This window comes from Heterodontus francisci, chromosome 44 (genome assembly GCF_036365525.1).
Source record: "Heterodontus francisci isolate sHetFra1 chromosome 44, sHetFra1.hap1, whole genome shotgun sequence".
Classification (NCBI taxonomy): Eukaryota; Metazoa; Chordata; class Chondrichthyes; order Heterodontiformes; family Heterodontidae; genus Heterodontus; species Heterodontus francisci.
This window is the reverse complement of record NC_090414.1, coordinates 14,417,602-14,433,840: the sequence shown is the minus strand read 5'-3', so window position 1 is coordinate 14,433,840 and position 16,239 is coordinate 14,417,602. Positions and strand designations below refer to the sequence as shown.

Here is a 16,239-nt window from a genome sequence, read left to right as displayed (position 1 = left end):
GCGGCACTCCCTCAGTACTGACCTTCGGACAGTGCGGCACTCCCTCAGTACTGACCTTCGGACAGTGCGGCCCTCCCTCAATACTGCCCCTCAGACAGTGCGGCGCTCCCTCAATACTGCCCCTCAGACAGTGCGGCACCCCCTCAGTACTGACCTTCGGACAGTGCGGCGCTCCCTCAATACTGCCCCTCGGACAGTGCGGCACTCCCTCAATACTGCCCCTCGGACAGTGCGGCGCTCCCTCAGTACTGACCTTCGGACAGTGCGGCACTCCCTCAGTACTGACCTTCGGACAGTGCGGCACTCCCTCAGTACTGCCCCTCGGACAGTGCGGCACTCCCTCAGTACTGACCCTCGGACAGTGCAGCACTCCCTCAGTACTGCCCCTCCTGACAATGCAGCATTCCCTCAGTACTGCCCCTCTGGTGGTGTGGCGCTTCCTTGTTCACCAGTAACTGTCACTCCCACCCCTAAAATAAAACCACAGAGTGAGAGAGACAGGCTGGATTCAGACATTGGTGACACTGTGAAAGGCTGCACTGTGCAGACTGGCACACTCGTCTGCTCTGTTTCTGAGCACTAGGTGGCAGCGCTGCACAAGGGGAGTGCAGTGCTGTGCTCCCTCAATGCACAGTGAGTGTAGAGAATACACAGAGTGCTTCATTCTCCACTCCAAGCCTCAGACAGTGCTGCCTTATTTCAGGGCTCAAACCTTTTCAGGTGAGGTCTGAACCCACAGCACCATCCAGAAAGGGATCTCATTATGTACAAAATGGCAGACGTGCTTGTCTGGATGAAGAATCTGCATTTCTATTATCTCTCTGTAGTTGGAATTAAACTCCCAACCTTCTGACTCAGGGAGACAGAGCGAGAGAGAGAGAGAGGGCACCTTAATGAGCCATGACTGAAACCCAATAACAGTGACCGCACTACAGTGTAATTCACTGCAAACCGGTTCTCCCTGTTGTTTGCACCTCCCTGTTCTGGCTCACCATTCACCAAAGTCGAATGGAACCCACTGCAGGAAAAGATACAGACACGTGAATTTAGGAAGAGAAGGTGGCCATTCAGCCCCTCAAGCCTGTTCTGCCAGTCAATTAGATCATGGCTGATTGGTATCTTACCTCCATTTCCCTTGGGACGCCTTGTTTTCAAATTCCTCCGTGGCCTCGCTCTCCTCCCTATCTCTGACCCCTCCTCCAGCCCCCACAACCCTCCGAGATCTCTGCACTCCTCCAATTCCGGCCTCTTGTCCATCCCCCGATTCCCATCGCTCCACCATTGGCGGCCGTGCCTTCAGCTGCCTGGGGCTCTAAGCTCTGGAATTCCCTTCCTAAACCTCTCCACCTCTCTCTCTCCTCCTTTAAGACACTCCTTAAAAACTGACCTCTTTCACCGAGCTTTTGGTCGCCTGTCGCTAATATCTCCTTATGTGGCGCGGAGTCAAATTTATGTCTGATTCCTGTGAAGCGCCCTGGGACGTTTTACCACATTAAAGGCGCTCGGTAAATGCAAGGTTGAAGTGAATCCAGATTCTGTTTTCTGTGTTGTAAGGGATTGGGGTTAAATTGCCAGTTGGGCCTCAGCTGGAGTATTTTGTCCAATCTGGGCACTTTATTAAGGATGTCAGGGCTTTGGCGAGGGAACAGAGCAGATTTAATAGAATTATTCCAGGGAGGAGGAACTTAAGTGGAAAGACTGGAGAAGACGCAGCGAGTGGTTCGGATCTGGAACGCACTGCCTGGGGGAGTGTGGTGGAGTCAGATTCAATCGTGGCTTTCAAAAGGGAATTAGGTAATTACCTGAAGAGAAAAGATTTGCAGGGCTATGGAGAAAAAGGCAGGGGAGTGGGACTAGGTGAAGAGAGCTGGTGTGGACATGATGGGCCGAATTGCCTCCTTCTGTGTTATAACCGCTCTCTGATTCTAAGCTGGGATTGTTCTCCTTTGCAGCACAGGAGGTTAAGGGGAGATTTCATAGAAATGTTTAAAATTAAGAGGGGTTCTGACAGGGTTAACAGGGAGATATTATTTCCTCTGGCACATGAGCTGGCAACTAGTTAAAACAATTTACAAAATAATTCGAAGGACAATGAGGAGAAATTGCTTCACAGAAGATTGTTAGGATCTGGAGTAGCTGAAACGGCAGTGGAATCGATTCCATAGTAGCTTTCAGAAGGCAAATGGAGATGCACTCAAAGGGAACTAATTTACAGGGTTATGGGGAAGGAGCAGGATAAAGGGAATAACTGTTCCAAAGAGCCAGCAGAGATGTGACAGGCTAAATGGCCTCTTCTGTGCTTTATCAGTCTGTGATTCCATTGCAAACTGACTCCAGTTTCAGTCAGTTCTGCAGCTCCCCGATCGCTGTCTTTAAATTCGAGCACTGTCCTTATTCAGATGAATACTTTCACAGCCCTCGCTGGCTGCAACTCTCTCATTCCCTGTGCTCCCACACCCCCTCTTACCTTCATGGCCTGTGTGTCCTTGACCAGGACTGAACGTAGCTGCCCGTTCATCTCGAAGAACACCTCCCTCTGTCCGGCAATGTTCAGGTCACCCAGCGCAAGGGCTTTAATGTGGAGCGTCTTCCCCCGTTCCAGCTCAACCTACACAAAGAAAACACCACAACACATCAATAACCTTTAACCTGCCGCAGTAATCCAGCTCTCCTCGAGTGTAATGAAGTATCTCAGGGATCTGTGCTGGGATCGTTTTGCCTTTCTACCTATCTGTCTTTAAATCACTGTTTATCTCCTGCTGTCACTCGTTCGCTCGTTCTCCTCTTTCGATCCATCTCACCTGCAATCTCTATCTCTTTATTTAGCTGTCTCTCTCTTTCCTTCCATCTCCATCTATTTGTGAGCTTCTAACCCTTCTTTTATACCATGCTCTCTCTCTAAATTAGCTGCAATTGGTCAGCCCCAGCAATACAGACATTGTCCATTGTGCTGTGATGCTCTCACTATGCTCCCTGCAGGCCTTCACTCTGGATTTTGATGCTACTCCCCTCAATGCCCCCTACAAATGGCTATAAACCACAGCAATTATAGGCACCTCCTGCCCCCTGTATTCTGCCCCTGAGTTAAAACCTCTTTCATGGCCCCCACTTCTTGAAATGGATCTGTTCCCCCACCCCACCCCCCACGCCGCCAAAGTTTTGGGATTGCACACAGCCTGTGGGTCCCAATGACATCAGCCAATGAATAACTGAACCAGTAGCAGGCATTCTGTGCCACCCACCCCCCTCACAGGTAGTTTTATCAATGAAACTCTGCTATTTCTGGGGCTCGCAGCCTGCTTCACACATCGGAAGGCAGAGAGATGAATTCATAACCGGGGCCGTGGGCCGACTCGAAAATTGAGGAAAGTTTGACATCAACCTGGTGCTGAATGCTGATGTAATCCACGTTCCCCTTTTGTGCTCGGAGGCCAACATCGGACGCTAACAGGCCAACTAAACCCCCAGTGTGGCGGGTAGGAAGTTTGCACCTGTGGTCCGAGGCCGATTCTCTCTCCCTCCTCTGGCTCGATCTCTGCCCTAACTACTGGGAGAGCAGGGGGATTCTCCCCGGTGTCCTGGTCAATATGAAAAACGGATTACATTGCTGTTTGTGGGAGCTTGATGTGTGCAAATTAGCTGCCGTGATTTCTATGCTACATCAGTGACTTCAAAAAAAAAACATGAACTTCATTGTAAAGTGTAAGATGTCTCAAGGATGTGAAAGGCTAATAGAAATATCTCCCTCTGGGGCTCGATATGAAATTTTAAGCCTTGTTCTCGCCAATTTGCATCTATTGTAATTTAGTGATAGATTGCCTATTTAATTCAAAATCGCCCAATTCAAAATAGCCGATAATCTGAATGTTTTATTTTAACACTGATTCCCCAGATTGCTCTATTGTTTACGTTGCTTAATCTGAATGGATTAATTGGATAACTCAAAAAATCCTTTCGCGCAAACTGAATGAATTAGCAGGAGGTGACTGCACTGACACATCTTGGCGTTGTGATCTATTCCCCAAAGGAAGGAACAGTGTTAAGTAAGAGTTCTTTGCAAACGCGTGACACAGCAAAGAATCCAAACAGCACAATTCAGCAGACAGGATTGTTTGGCACTGCTTGGCTGATCTCCCAGGGGTCGGGCTCTCTCTGTGTGACCCGAGGGCGAATAATGCTCCTGCTACAAGTCACCAATAAATTGGAAAGATAATTACAGGGTTAAGGGGAAAGAGCAGGGGAGTGAGATCAATTGCATAGTCCTTTCAAAGAGCTGGAACAGGCATGAAGGGCTAAACGGTCTCCTTCTGGCCTGTACCATTCTATGATTCTACCCGCGTTGCAGATTAGTTCAAACATGAAGCAAAAGCCCTCTCGGTGAATCAATTCAGAGATCTCATGGATCTATATTATCTGTTAGTAATGCCGAGGCAGCAGCGTTTCCGGGGTGTATGTTGTGAATTATGGGATGGGCTTCTCTTCTCTCCTCGAGTTCCCAATCTCGGCCTTGCCTCTGTGAGGAAACGCTCTGGATCGTCCCAGCCGTGTGGAACGCTGGAACAGGAGAAGGCCATTCAGCCCTTCGAGCCCGTTCCACCAGTCAATCAGACCGTGTTATATCTTAACCATGCCTTGGATCCATATCCCTGATCCCACATCCATTTCCAACAAAAATCTATCAACCTTGAAAATTTTAAGTGACCACCCCTCAGCGCTCACAGAGTTCCAGATCTCCACTCCCCTTTGAGTGAAGAAGTACTTCCTGACATCACCTGTGAACAGCCTCCAATGGCTCTCATTTTAAGGTTCTGCCCCCCCCCCCGCCACACCCCCCACCCTCCGCTTGTTCTGACTGCTCCCGTCCCACTTCTCTTTACCACCCAAAACATTCCAATATCATGTTAAACACTTTGATTAAATCACCCCTTCATCGTCTAAACATTCCATTAGCTTTAAATGTCTGCGCTCCTCCACAGTGTCTCATTTTGAAAATACTCTTGGGTCCAAGGTGGATGACCTCACAATTTCCCACATTTCCCCACAGTATCTGCCACATTTTTAGCCACTCAATCAATTTGTTTTTCTTGTTTAACTCCATCCGAACTCAAACCGATCAGCAGGGCCTTAATGCTCTCAGGATGCAATGTGGGCCCCTGTTGCATGGGCACTACGGCAAAACTGCACGGTGGATAGAGCGCTTTCTAGAGCACAAAGCATCATGGGTGTTGTGACTGCCATTGTTGACCAATGAAAGGAATGATGGCAGCTGCGTTGGGGCAGGAGGTCACGCGATGAAACCTCTTGGAATATGGCCCAACCAGTGTAGCAATAAAATTATTAGCATGTCAGGTCATCACGGTCAACAAGGCACTGCTTTCTAGACCAAGTTGCTCATTATCTGCTCATTATTCTCATTTGTGTTTGTGGGATCTTACTGTGCACAAATTGGCTGCCATATTTCCGACATTACAACTACACTGGCTGTACGGTCGTGAGAGGCTCTGTAAAATTAAAATCAGTCCAACTGTCCTTCCTTGCTCACAACTGACAGCTGCCTGTGCCAACTTACCAGCTGAGGGGGCGCGATGAGTCAACACTCAACCCTCACTGTCACTTTTCCAATCCGACTGCAGGAAGCTTGCCTCTTTGTGTCTGCTGGGAGACACCTGATCAACTACTCCAGCACGGTGTGAGCCTCAGTATCCACTGCAGCACCCTTAACTCCCCACTTTAACAGTAGCATCCCATTGATTTGTCAATCACACCATCCTCCTCTTTAAACAGACAGCTGTCTCACAGGAGAGTGCAGCTGGGCTTGGGGATCAAGGCACTGTCTGTTATGTAGAGGATACAGAAGACAGCAATCAGACTGATGGAGGGATCAGATTATGAGGAGCAATGATGTAAGTTGGGCATGTTCTCACTGGGAAAGCAGAGGTTGACAAGTTACTGTTTTTTCAGGATGCTAAAGGGGCTAGCTGATATTGACTATGACAAAGCTGGGTGCTGGAACCAGAGGACATGGCCTGCACTTGAAGGGGGTAAAGTGAAAACCAATTTGCGGGAACATTGGCCTAGGTCTTCCTGGAGTGGGATCTCTCATTAGATGGACTTTTCCCTCACCCTCAGCTCAAAATGTTTTATACTGTAAGGTTACTGGATGTGCAAGCTCATAACGGTACGGTCAAATGCAATGGGGCATCTGGACAAACAGTCTATCTTCTTAACCTGTGAGATTTAGGAATTGAGAAAGAAACAGAGCAACAATGGAGAAGGAAACCGGGTGAATTAGAGTCAAATCAGGTGCAGAAAGAGAGAGAGAGAGGGAAAAAAAGATTGGATTAGAGAAAGAAGAACTTTAAAACTTTTAAAATCTCTACCAACAATTTACTGCCTGCATGAATGAGACTCAGTTTCAATTGTTCCCTTTCTAGGCTGGAGAGGCATTGCTGGAACAATTATCATTGGCTCCCAATTTCGGCCCCGGTGTTGGGACTTGATCGTTGCTGGAAAAATTCAGCCCATAGAGTCATTACAGCACAGAAGGCAACCATTCAGCCCATCGAATCCATGCTGGCTCTCTGTAGAGCAATCAATCAGTCCCATTCCCTCCCTCTCTATCCCCGTAGTCCTGCAAGTTTATTTCCCTCAAGTGCCCATCCAATTTCATTTTGAAATCATTGATGGTCCCCACTTCCACCCTCATGGGCAGCGAGTTCCGGCTCATTACCACTCGCTGTGTATAAAAGTTCTTCCTCACATCCCCCCTGGCATCTCTTGCCCAAAACCTTCAATCTGTGTCCCCTAGTCCTTGTACTGTCAGCTAACGAGATCAGTTTTTCTTTGTCTACCTTATCTAAACCTGTCAGAATCTGGTACGTAAACTTGTTTTTGGAAGCTTTTGAATATTAATCTTTTTAATTTCTGAAGTAGCAGACTATAAAACCCCAAAATAACTCTTAAAGAATTCAGTATTGTTCTTCAGTGATTTAAAATCAGGTTCCTCACAGGTGAGGGACTGGACACTCTGACTAAAAATGCTTACTTTTTTTGTGATCAACAAATTTCCATTGTAATACTGAAGCTGCCACCAGATTACCACATTTAAATATATTCAGGAATATTCGATAGAGCAAATTAAAAAAAAGCTTGTAAAATGTTGCCCGATTGCTCAGGTTGGTGGCAGATTTTAAATTTGGCAATATGCACACATGTTTGAGTGGAAACCTGAGGAATAAAAACACTTCTAAAACTGGACACAATTTGGGTAACTCCAGGCCACTGACCTGCACTGCTGCACTAACACCAGGCTGTTTATTTCTTCCCGACTTCAGTGTGGTTTTTTTTTTCTTGCAGTAGCTTCAGCTTTGAAGCAAAGCCACCAGAGCCCGCACAGAACCCACCAAGCCCCTGACAAAGTCTATCTTTGGGTCACTGGTGTTAATCGGAGCACGCAGACTGCTGGCAGGCTGCTGATGGCTGTCTGTGTGTAACAGTGGCTCCAGGTCACAAAGAGAGCAGGCATGAATACCAGGCTGAGGGGTGGGGGGGGGGGGGGGGGGCGGGGGGAACATCACTCCAACGAGTCTGCAATTCCCTAAATGTCGTGGTTGCTCATGGATTTCCATATCTCTTCTTGCAGTGACATTTCAGTGCATTTTGTGAAAATGGAGCTTGAAAACATGATGTTGAAGGAGAATGTGAGAGTACGTATTCAGTGAAATTTCATTGCCATCAACTGTTAAAAGATTTGAGCAGAGAACTGTAGAATTGGAATTCATTTTCCAGGAGTCTGGTGAATGGGAACTTAACCATCAATAAAATATTCATATACTTGCTGGATCAAATCAAAAATTACCAATTTCTCATCTTCTCAACTCATGCCTTTCAGTGTAGGTATAGGGAGTGTGAGAGGGAGCTTTACTCTGTATCTAACCCCGTGCTGTACCTGTCCTGGGAGTGTTTGATGGGACAGTGTAGAGGGAGCTTTACTCTGTATCTAACCCCGTGCTGTACCTGTCCTGGGAGTGTTTGATGGGACAGTGTAGAGGGAGCTTTACTCTGTATCTAACCCCGTGCTGTACCTGTCCTGGGAGTGTTTGATGGGACAGTGTAGAGGGAGCTTTACTCTGTATCTAACCCCAGTGCTGTACCTGTCCTGGGAGTGTTTGATGGGGACAGTGTAGAGGGAGCTTTACTCTGTATCTAACCCCAGTGCTGTACCTGTCCTGGGAGTGTTTGATGGGGACAGTGTATAGAAAGCTTTACTCTGTATCTAACCCCAGTGCTGTACCTGTCCTGGGAGTGTTTGATGGGGACAGTGTATAGAAAGCTTTACTCTGTAAATTTAGTAAGAATTTAATAAGTATTTATTTTAAATTAATTTATTAATTAGTGTGAGAAATGTCAGTTAGAGGGGTAAAGAAGGTAAACCTGTGAGATGTGGGAGGTCCGTGACGCTTCCAGCATTCCGGACGACTACATCTGCAGCAAGTGTACCCAGTTGCAGCTCCTCACAGACCGCATGGATCGGTTGGAGCAGCAATTGGATGCACTTAGGAGTATGCAGGTGGCAGAGAGCGTCATAGATAGGAGTCTTAGAGACGTGGTTACACCCAAGGTGCAGGCAGATAGATGGGTGACCGCTAGTAGGGGCAAGCAGTCAGTGCAGGAATCCCCTGTGGCTATCCCCCTCTCTAACTAGTATACCGTTTTGGATACTGTTGGGGGAGGGTGGGGGGTGGCCTATCAGGGGAAAACAGCAGCAGACAGAGCAGTGGCACCACGGCTGGCTTTGTTGTTCAGCAGGGAGGGACAAAGCGCAGAAGAGCAATAATTATAGGGGACTCTATAGTCAGGGGCACAGATAGGCGCTTCTGTGGATGTGAAAGAGACTCCAGGGTGGTATGTTGCCTCCCCGGTGCCAGGGTCAAGGATGTCCCTGAACAGACAGGGGGCATTCTGAAGGTGAACAGCCAGAGGTTGTGGTACACATCGGTACCAATGACAGAGGCAGGAAGAGTGACGAGGTCCTGCAGGGGGAGTTCAGGGAGTTAGGTAGGAAGTTTAAAAAACAGGACCTCTAGGGTTGTAATCTCGGGATTACTTCCTGTGCCACGTGCCAGTGAGGCTAGAAATAGGAAGATAGTACAGCTAAACATGTGGCTAAACAGCTGGTGTAGAAGGGAGGGTTTCAGATATCTGGATCATTGGGATCTCTTCCGGGACAGGTGGGACCTGTACAAGGACGGGTTGCATCTAAACTGGAGGGGCACAAATATCCTGGCTGTGAGGTTTGCGAGCGTTACTCGGGAGGGTTTAAACTAGTGTGGCAGGGGGGTGGGAACCAGAGCAGTAGGCCAGCAGGTGAAATAACTGAGGGGGAACTAGTGAATAAGGCCAGAAAGACTGAGAGGAAGAGCAGGCAGGGAGATGTTGCTGAGCACAGCGGGACTGGTGGTCTGAAGTGCATTTGTTTCAATGCGAGAAGTATAACAGGTAAGGCAGATGAACTTAGAGCTTGGATTAGTGCTTGGAACTGTGATGTTGTTGCTAATACAGAGACTTAGTTGAGGGAAGGACAGGATTGGCAGCTAAACGTTCTGGGATTTAGATGCTTCAGGCGGGATAGAGGGGGATGTAAAAGGGGTGGGGGAGTTGCATTACTGGTTAAGGAGAATATCACAGCTGTACTGCGGGAGGACACCTCGGAGGGGTCATGCAGTGAGGCACTATGGGTGGAGCTCAGGAATAGGAAGGGTGCTTTCACAATATTGGGGGTTTATTACAGGCCTCCCACCAGATTTTGGAAAGATGTAAAGGTAACAGGGTTGTTGTGGTGGGTGATTTTAACTTCCCCAATATTGACTGGGACTCACTTAGTGCTAGGGGCTTGGATGGGGCAGAATTTGTAAGGAGCATCCAGGAGGCCTTCTTGAAACAATATGGAGATAGTCCAATGAGGGAAGGGGCTGTACTGGACCTGGAATTGGGGAATGAGCCCGGCCAGGCGGTCGAAGTTTCAGGGGGGCATTTCGGGAACAGTGACCATAATTCCATAAGTTTTAAGGTACTTGTGGATAAGGATAAGAGTAGTCCTCGGGTGAAGGTGCTAAATTGGGGGAAGGCTAATTATAACAATATTATGCAGGAACTGAAGAATTTAGATTGGGGGCGGCTGTTTGAGGGGAAATCAACATCTGACATTTGGGAGTCTTTCAAACGTCACTTGATTAGAATCCAGGACCGGCATGTTCCTGTGAGGAAGATGGATACGTTTGGCACGTTTCGGGAACCTTGGAGAACGAGGGATATTGTGAGCCTCGTCAAAAAGAAAAAGGAAGCATTCGTAAGGGCTAGAAGGCTGGGAACAGATGAAGCACTTGAGGAATATAAAGAAAGTAGGAAGGAACTTAAGCAAGGAGTCGAGGGCTAAAAGGGGTCATGAAAAGTCATTGGCAAACAGGTATATAAAGAGCAAAAGGGTAGCCAGGGAAAAGGTTGGCCCACTCAAGGACAGAAATCTTTGTATCCTCATTGGCTACAGGTGATGTCCCAGAGGACTGGACAATAGCCAATGTTGCTCCTTTGTTTAAGAAGGGTATCAAGGATAATCCAGGAAATTATAGGCCGGTGAGCCTTACGTCAGTGGTAGGGAAATTATTGGAGAGGATTCTTCGGGACAGGATTTACTCCCATTTGGAAACAAATTGACTTATTAGCGAGAGGCAGCATGGTTTTGTGAAGGGGAGGTCGTGTCTCACTAACTTGATTGAGTTTTTTGAGGAAGTGACGAAGATGATTGATGAGGGAAGGACGGTGGATGTTGTCGACATGGACTGAAGTAAAGCCTTTAATAAGGTCCCTCATGGCAGACACGGGATCAAAGGTGAACTGGCAAGATGGATACAGAACTGGCTCGGTCATAGAAGACAGAGGGTGGGTGCTTTTCTGAATGGAGGGCTGTGACTAGTGGTGTTCCGCAGGGATCAGTGCTGGGACCTTTGCTGTTTGTAGTATATATAAATGATTTGGAGGAAAATGTAGCTGGCCTGATTAGTAAGTTTGCGGACGACACAAAGGTTGGTGGAGTTGCGGATAGTGATGAGGATTGTCAGAGGATACAGCAGGATATAGATCGGTTGGAGACTTGGGCAGAGAAATGGCAGATGGAGTTTAATCTGGACAAATGTGAGGTAATGCATTTTGGAAGGTCTAATGCAGGTGGGAAGTATACAGTAAATGGCAGAACCCTTAGGAGTATTGACAGGCAGAGAGATCTGGGCGTACAGGTCCACAGGTCACTGAAAGTGGCATCGCAGGTGGATAAGGTAGTCAAGAAGGCATACGGCATGCTTGCCTTCATCGGTCGGGGCATAGAGTATAAAAATTGGCAAGTCATGCTGCAGCTGTACAGAACCTTAGTTAGGCCACACTTAGAATATTGCGTGCAATTCTGGTCGCCACACTACCAGAAGGACGTGGAGGCTTTGGAGAGGGTATAGAAGAGGCTTACCAGCATGTTGCCTGGTCTGGAGGGTATTAGCTATGAGGAGAGGTTGGATAAACTCAGATTGTTTTCACTGGAACGACGGAGGTGGAGGGGCGACATGATAGAGGTTTACAAAGTTATGAGCGGCATGGACAGAGTGGATCGTCAGAAGCTTTTTCCCAGGGTGGAAGAGTCAGTTACTTGGGGACATAGGTTTAAGGTGCGAGGGGCAAAGTTTAGAAGGGATGTGCGAGGCAAGTTTTTTTTACACAGAGGATGGTGAGTGCCTGGAACTTGCTGCCGGGGGAGGTGGTGGAAGCAGGTACGATAGCAACGTTTAAGAGGCATCATGACAAATACATGAATAGGATGGGAATAGAGGGATACGGGCCCCGGAAGTGCAGAAGGTTTTAGTTTAGACAGGCATCAAGATCGGCGCAGGCTTGGAGGGCTGAATGGCCTGTTCCTGTGCTGTACTGTTCTTTGTTTTGTATCTAACCCCTGTGCTCTACCTGTCCTGGGAGTGTTTGACGGGGACAGTGTAGAGGGAGCTTTACTCTGTATCTAACCCCGTGCTGTACCTGTCCTGGGATTGTTTGATGGGGACAGTATAGAGAGAGCTTTACTCTGTATCTCACCCCGTTTTTTTGTTTTTGTTTTTTTTTCTTTTTATTTTACTGTGTAACTAACCCCGTGCTGTACCTGTCCTGGGAGTGTTTGATGGTGACAGTGTACAGGGAGCTTATTCTTGGGCAGTGAAGTGCTTTGGGATGTGAAAGGCACTATATAAATCCAAATTCTCTCTGTTCAATGAAAGCCCAGAAGACAAAAAGAAACTGAGTGCAGATAATAGCTGGCGGCTGTGATGTACAGGAGTTTGGGCCGAAGGGGGAATGGAGTTCAGGAGTTTGGAATCTCAATCCATGCACTGGATTGAGGGATCGAGGATTGACAGCCCATTGGGAACTCGATAATCACTGAGCGCTGAGCAAGATGATAATGGGAGCAATTTGAGAAGGAGAAATAGAATATTCATGAAGCACATCATTAAGGCTGAGTTTGTTTGATTTCATTAACAAGAATACTTTGGGACAGTAATGGATGCCAGTTAAAGTGAGTGAAATGTTTATTTAGAAATTTCTTGTCTTAACTAATTCAGATGAAAGTCATCACTCCCGATCTCTCTGGGCTATAGCTCCAATTGGACCTTGGACTGCCCTTTACCATGGAGCAGGCTCGGTATGGATATGGCGAGATTTTATTCTCTAGTTTGGTCTTTTGTCTTCCGGCCTCATTACCTGGTGAGTGCCGGTGGGGGGGGGGAAGTGCTGGGGCCTAGAGCCCGGGAACGCTGGGACAGTGGCATCGGGTTGTGGCCAGACTGGACGGGAGGGAGTATCGGAATAAGGACAAATGGAAATCGATGTGGGAGCACTGGAAGGGAGGGGGGTAGGGGTCACACTGTGCTGGAGGACTGGGCGAGGGGGCATGTGGTGTCGAAGCCTTGATGAGGGGAAGGAACGAAGGACTGGAATGGAATGAAGTACTGGCCTTTATATCTCGAGGACTAGAATACAAGGGGGTAGATGTCATGCTTCAGCTATATAAAGCCCTGGTTAGACCACATCTGGAGTTACTGGGAGCAGTTCTGAGCACCGCACCTTAGGAAGGATATATTGGCCTTGGAGGGAGTGTAGTGCAGATTTACCAGAATGATACCTGGACTCCAAAGGTTAAATTACAAGACGAGATTACACCAACTAGGGTTGTATTCCCCGGAATTTAGAAGGTTAAGGGGTGATTTGATCAAAGTTTTCAAGATATTAAGGGGAGCTGATAGGGCAGATAGAGAGAAATGATTTCTGCTGGTTGGGGAGTCGAGGAATAGGGGGCAGAGTCTAATTGCAGCAGCCAAATTGCACACAGAAAGATTCCACAAACAGCAATCTGATAATGATCAGATCATCTGTTTTTTAGTGATATTTATTTTATTTTTATTTATTTAGTGATACAGCACTGAAACAGGCCCTTCGGCCCACCGAGTCTGTGCCGACCATCAACCAATCATTTATACTAATCCTCCACTAATCCCATATTCCTACCACATCCCCACCTGTCCCTATATTCCCCTACCACCTACCTATACTAGGGGCAATTTATAATGGCCAATTTAACCTATCAACCTGCAAGTCTTTGGCATGTGGGAGGAAACCGGAGCACCCGGCGAAAACCCACGCAGACACAGGGAGAACTTGCAATCTCCGCACAGGCAGTACCCAGAATTGAACCCGGGTCGCTGGAGCTGTGAGGCTGCAGTGCTAACCACTGCGCCATTGTGCCGCCCGATGTTAGGAGAACTCCCCCCATCGCCGCCCCCCCACCCCCACCCGCCCCGCCACTTCTTGCAATAGTGGCTGTGAGATCTTTTACATCCACCTGAGAGGGCAGACAGGGCCTCGGTTCAATGTCTCATCCAAAAGCGGGATTGTAAGAGTCAACGGTTAGTTATAACCGCATGGCTTAGAACAATTGTGATTGCAACTTGATACCAGGTCCTGTGTGAGGGCGAGATGCTGCGAGTTCCGAATACAAAACAATAAATCTGAAATATGGCTCGCCTCCCCGAAGGGACTGAGTGGAGATTGCTTATTCTTCACGGCCGCCCGCCACACTGGAGCAGGTGCTGAGTCGCCTGTGGGCAGGTCACCAGGTTAATTACATCCTGGAAATAGATTGAAAAAGCCTGATAACCTTTGGGGGCCTCCTGTGCTGTGCAGTGGAGCGAGGAGGTAAAACGCTGAGATCTGTCTGGTGGAGGGGCTTCTTGTGCATTAAACAAACCTCTCACGGCTGTGAGGGTGGCATGGTCAGTGTCAAACAGGTCACTGAAGCAGTTAAAGTGTCAGAGACTAGGAGATTGTCCCGCTTGCAGAAACACAGCTTGTATTACATACAGTAATGTCCCGTCTTTCCCTCCCTCCCTCCGATATTCCTTTTCTCTCTCCCTGATTTTCCCCATTCTCTCGCCAATATTCCCCTTGAATTTTGGTAAAAGATACCAGCAGTAATTATACGAGATTAACAGGCGGGATAAGAGGTCTGTCAAGTCTGCCTCCCAACCCTGATCATCAGAGCATCATGTCTAGACACAGAGTGTTGTCAGGCTGTGCAATTCACTTCCAGGGTTAGTGGTTGAGGTAGAAATTGCCAACTCTCAACATTAGATGGGATGGAAGTTGAAGGAAAAAAGGGCTGAGGAAAGAGAGTAGGTAAAATGTGATCGGGACTATTTGCTTTTGCAGAGGGTAGACACCAACAGCGACTGGTTGGGCCAAGCGGCCTATTTTGTGTTGTAAGTTCTGTGACGTCCTCAACGCTATTTGTTTCATTACTATGATTCTGCAACGACAGATTAACAAGGAAGACCCAGCAGAGCTGAGATAAGGCCCTTGAGAGGTCCGCCATGTAACTCCAAACGGTGCTGCTCGTGATGCCCTGTCACTCTGTGGGCTCATTAAAAGTAGCGATGCAGGTTAACAAGGCCACAAAAAAGAGCAAACAAAGCACTGGGCTTCATTTCTAGAGGGATAGAATTGAAAAACAGGGAGGTTATGTTAAACTTATATCGAACCTTGGTTAGTCTGCACATGGAGTATTACGCACAGTTCTGGTCACCATATTATAACTGAGATACAAAGGTACTGGAGAAGGTGCTAAAAAGATTCATAAGGTTGATGCCAGAACTGACTGGTCACACCTATCAGGAAAGTCTAAAGAGGCTGGGGCTCTTCTCTTTAGGGGGCGACCTAATAGAGGTCTTTAAAATTATAAAGGGGTCTGATAGGGAAGAAGTTTCTCAAACTAGAGGCCATAATTATAAGATAAATCCAATCGGGAATTCAGGAGAAACCTCTTTACCCAGAGAGTGGGGAGAATGTGGAACTCGCTACCACAGGGAGTGGTTGAGGTGAATAGTATTGATGCATTTAAAGGGAAGCTGGATAAACACATGAGGGAGAAAGGAATAGAAGGAGATGGTGATGGGGTATACATGGATGTCATATGCATGGACTTCAGTAAGGCGTTTGATAAGGTTCCCCATGGTAGGCTGATGGAGAAAGTGAAGTCGCATGGGGTCCAGGGTGTACTAGCTAGATGGATAAAGAACTGGCTGGGCAACAGGAGACAGAGAGTAGCAGTGGAAGGGAGTTTCTCAAAATGGAGACGTGTGACCAGTGGTGTTCTACAGGGATCCGTGCTGGGACCACTGTTGTTTGTGATGTACATAAATGATTTGGAGGAAAGTATAGGTGGTCTGATTAGCAAGTTTGCAGACGACACTAAGATTGGTGGAGTAGCAGATAGGGAAGGGGACTGTCAGAGAATACAGCAGAATATAGATAGATTGGAGAGTTGGGCAGAGAAATGGCAGATGGAGTTCAATCAGGGCAAATGCGAGGTGATGCATTTTGGATGATCCAATTCAAGAGTGAACTATACAGTAAATGGAAAAGTCCTGGGGAAAATTGATGTCCAGAGAGATTTGGGTGTTCAGGTCCATTGTTCCCTGAAGGTGGCAACGCAGGTCAATAGAGTGGTCAAGAAGGCATACGGCATGCTTTCCTTCATCGGACGGGGTATTGAGTACAAGGGTTGGCAGGTCATGTTACAGTTGTATAAGACTTTGGTTCGGCCACATTTGGAATACTGCGTGCAGTTCTGGTCACCACATTACCAAAAGGATGTAG

General features: G+C 47.5%; 1 protein-coding gene across 5 annotated transcripts in view; it reads right to left on the bottom strand.

Annotated features, from left to right (window-relative positions):
- The window catches only part of LOC137355917 (pyruvate carboxylase, mitochondrial-like), a 1,077,083-nt gene that overhangs the window by 1,290 nt on the left and 1,059,554 nt on the right, over nucleotides 1-16,239 (bottom strand). For all 5 annotated transcript variants that reach the window (XM_068021564.1, XM_068021567.1, XM_068021566.1 and 2 more), the window contains one exon: nucleotides 2,468-2,608. In XM_068021564.1, coding sequence (XP_067877665.1) covers nucleotides 2,468-2,608 — 141 coding nt within the window. The remainder of the gene's footprint in view (nucleotides 1-2,467; nucleotides 2,609-16,239) is intronic.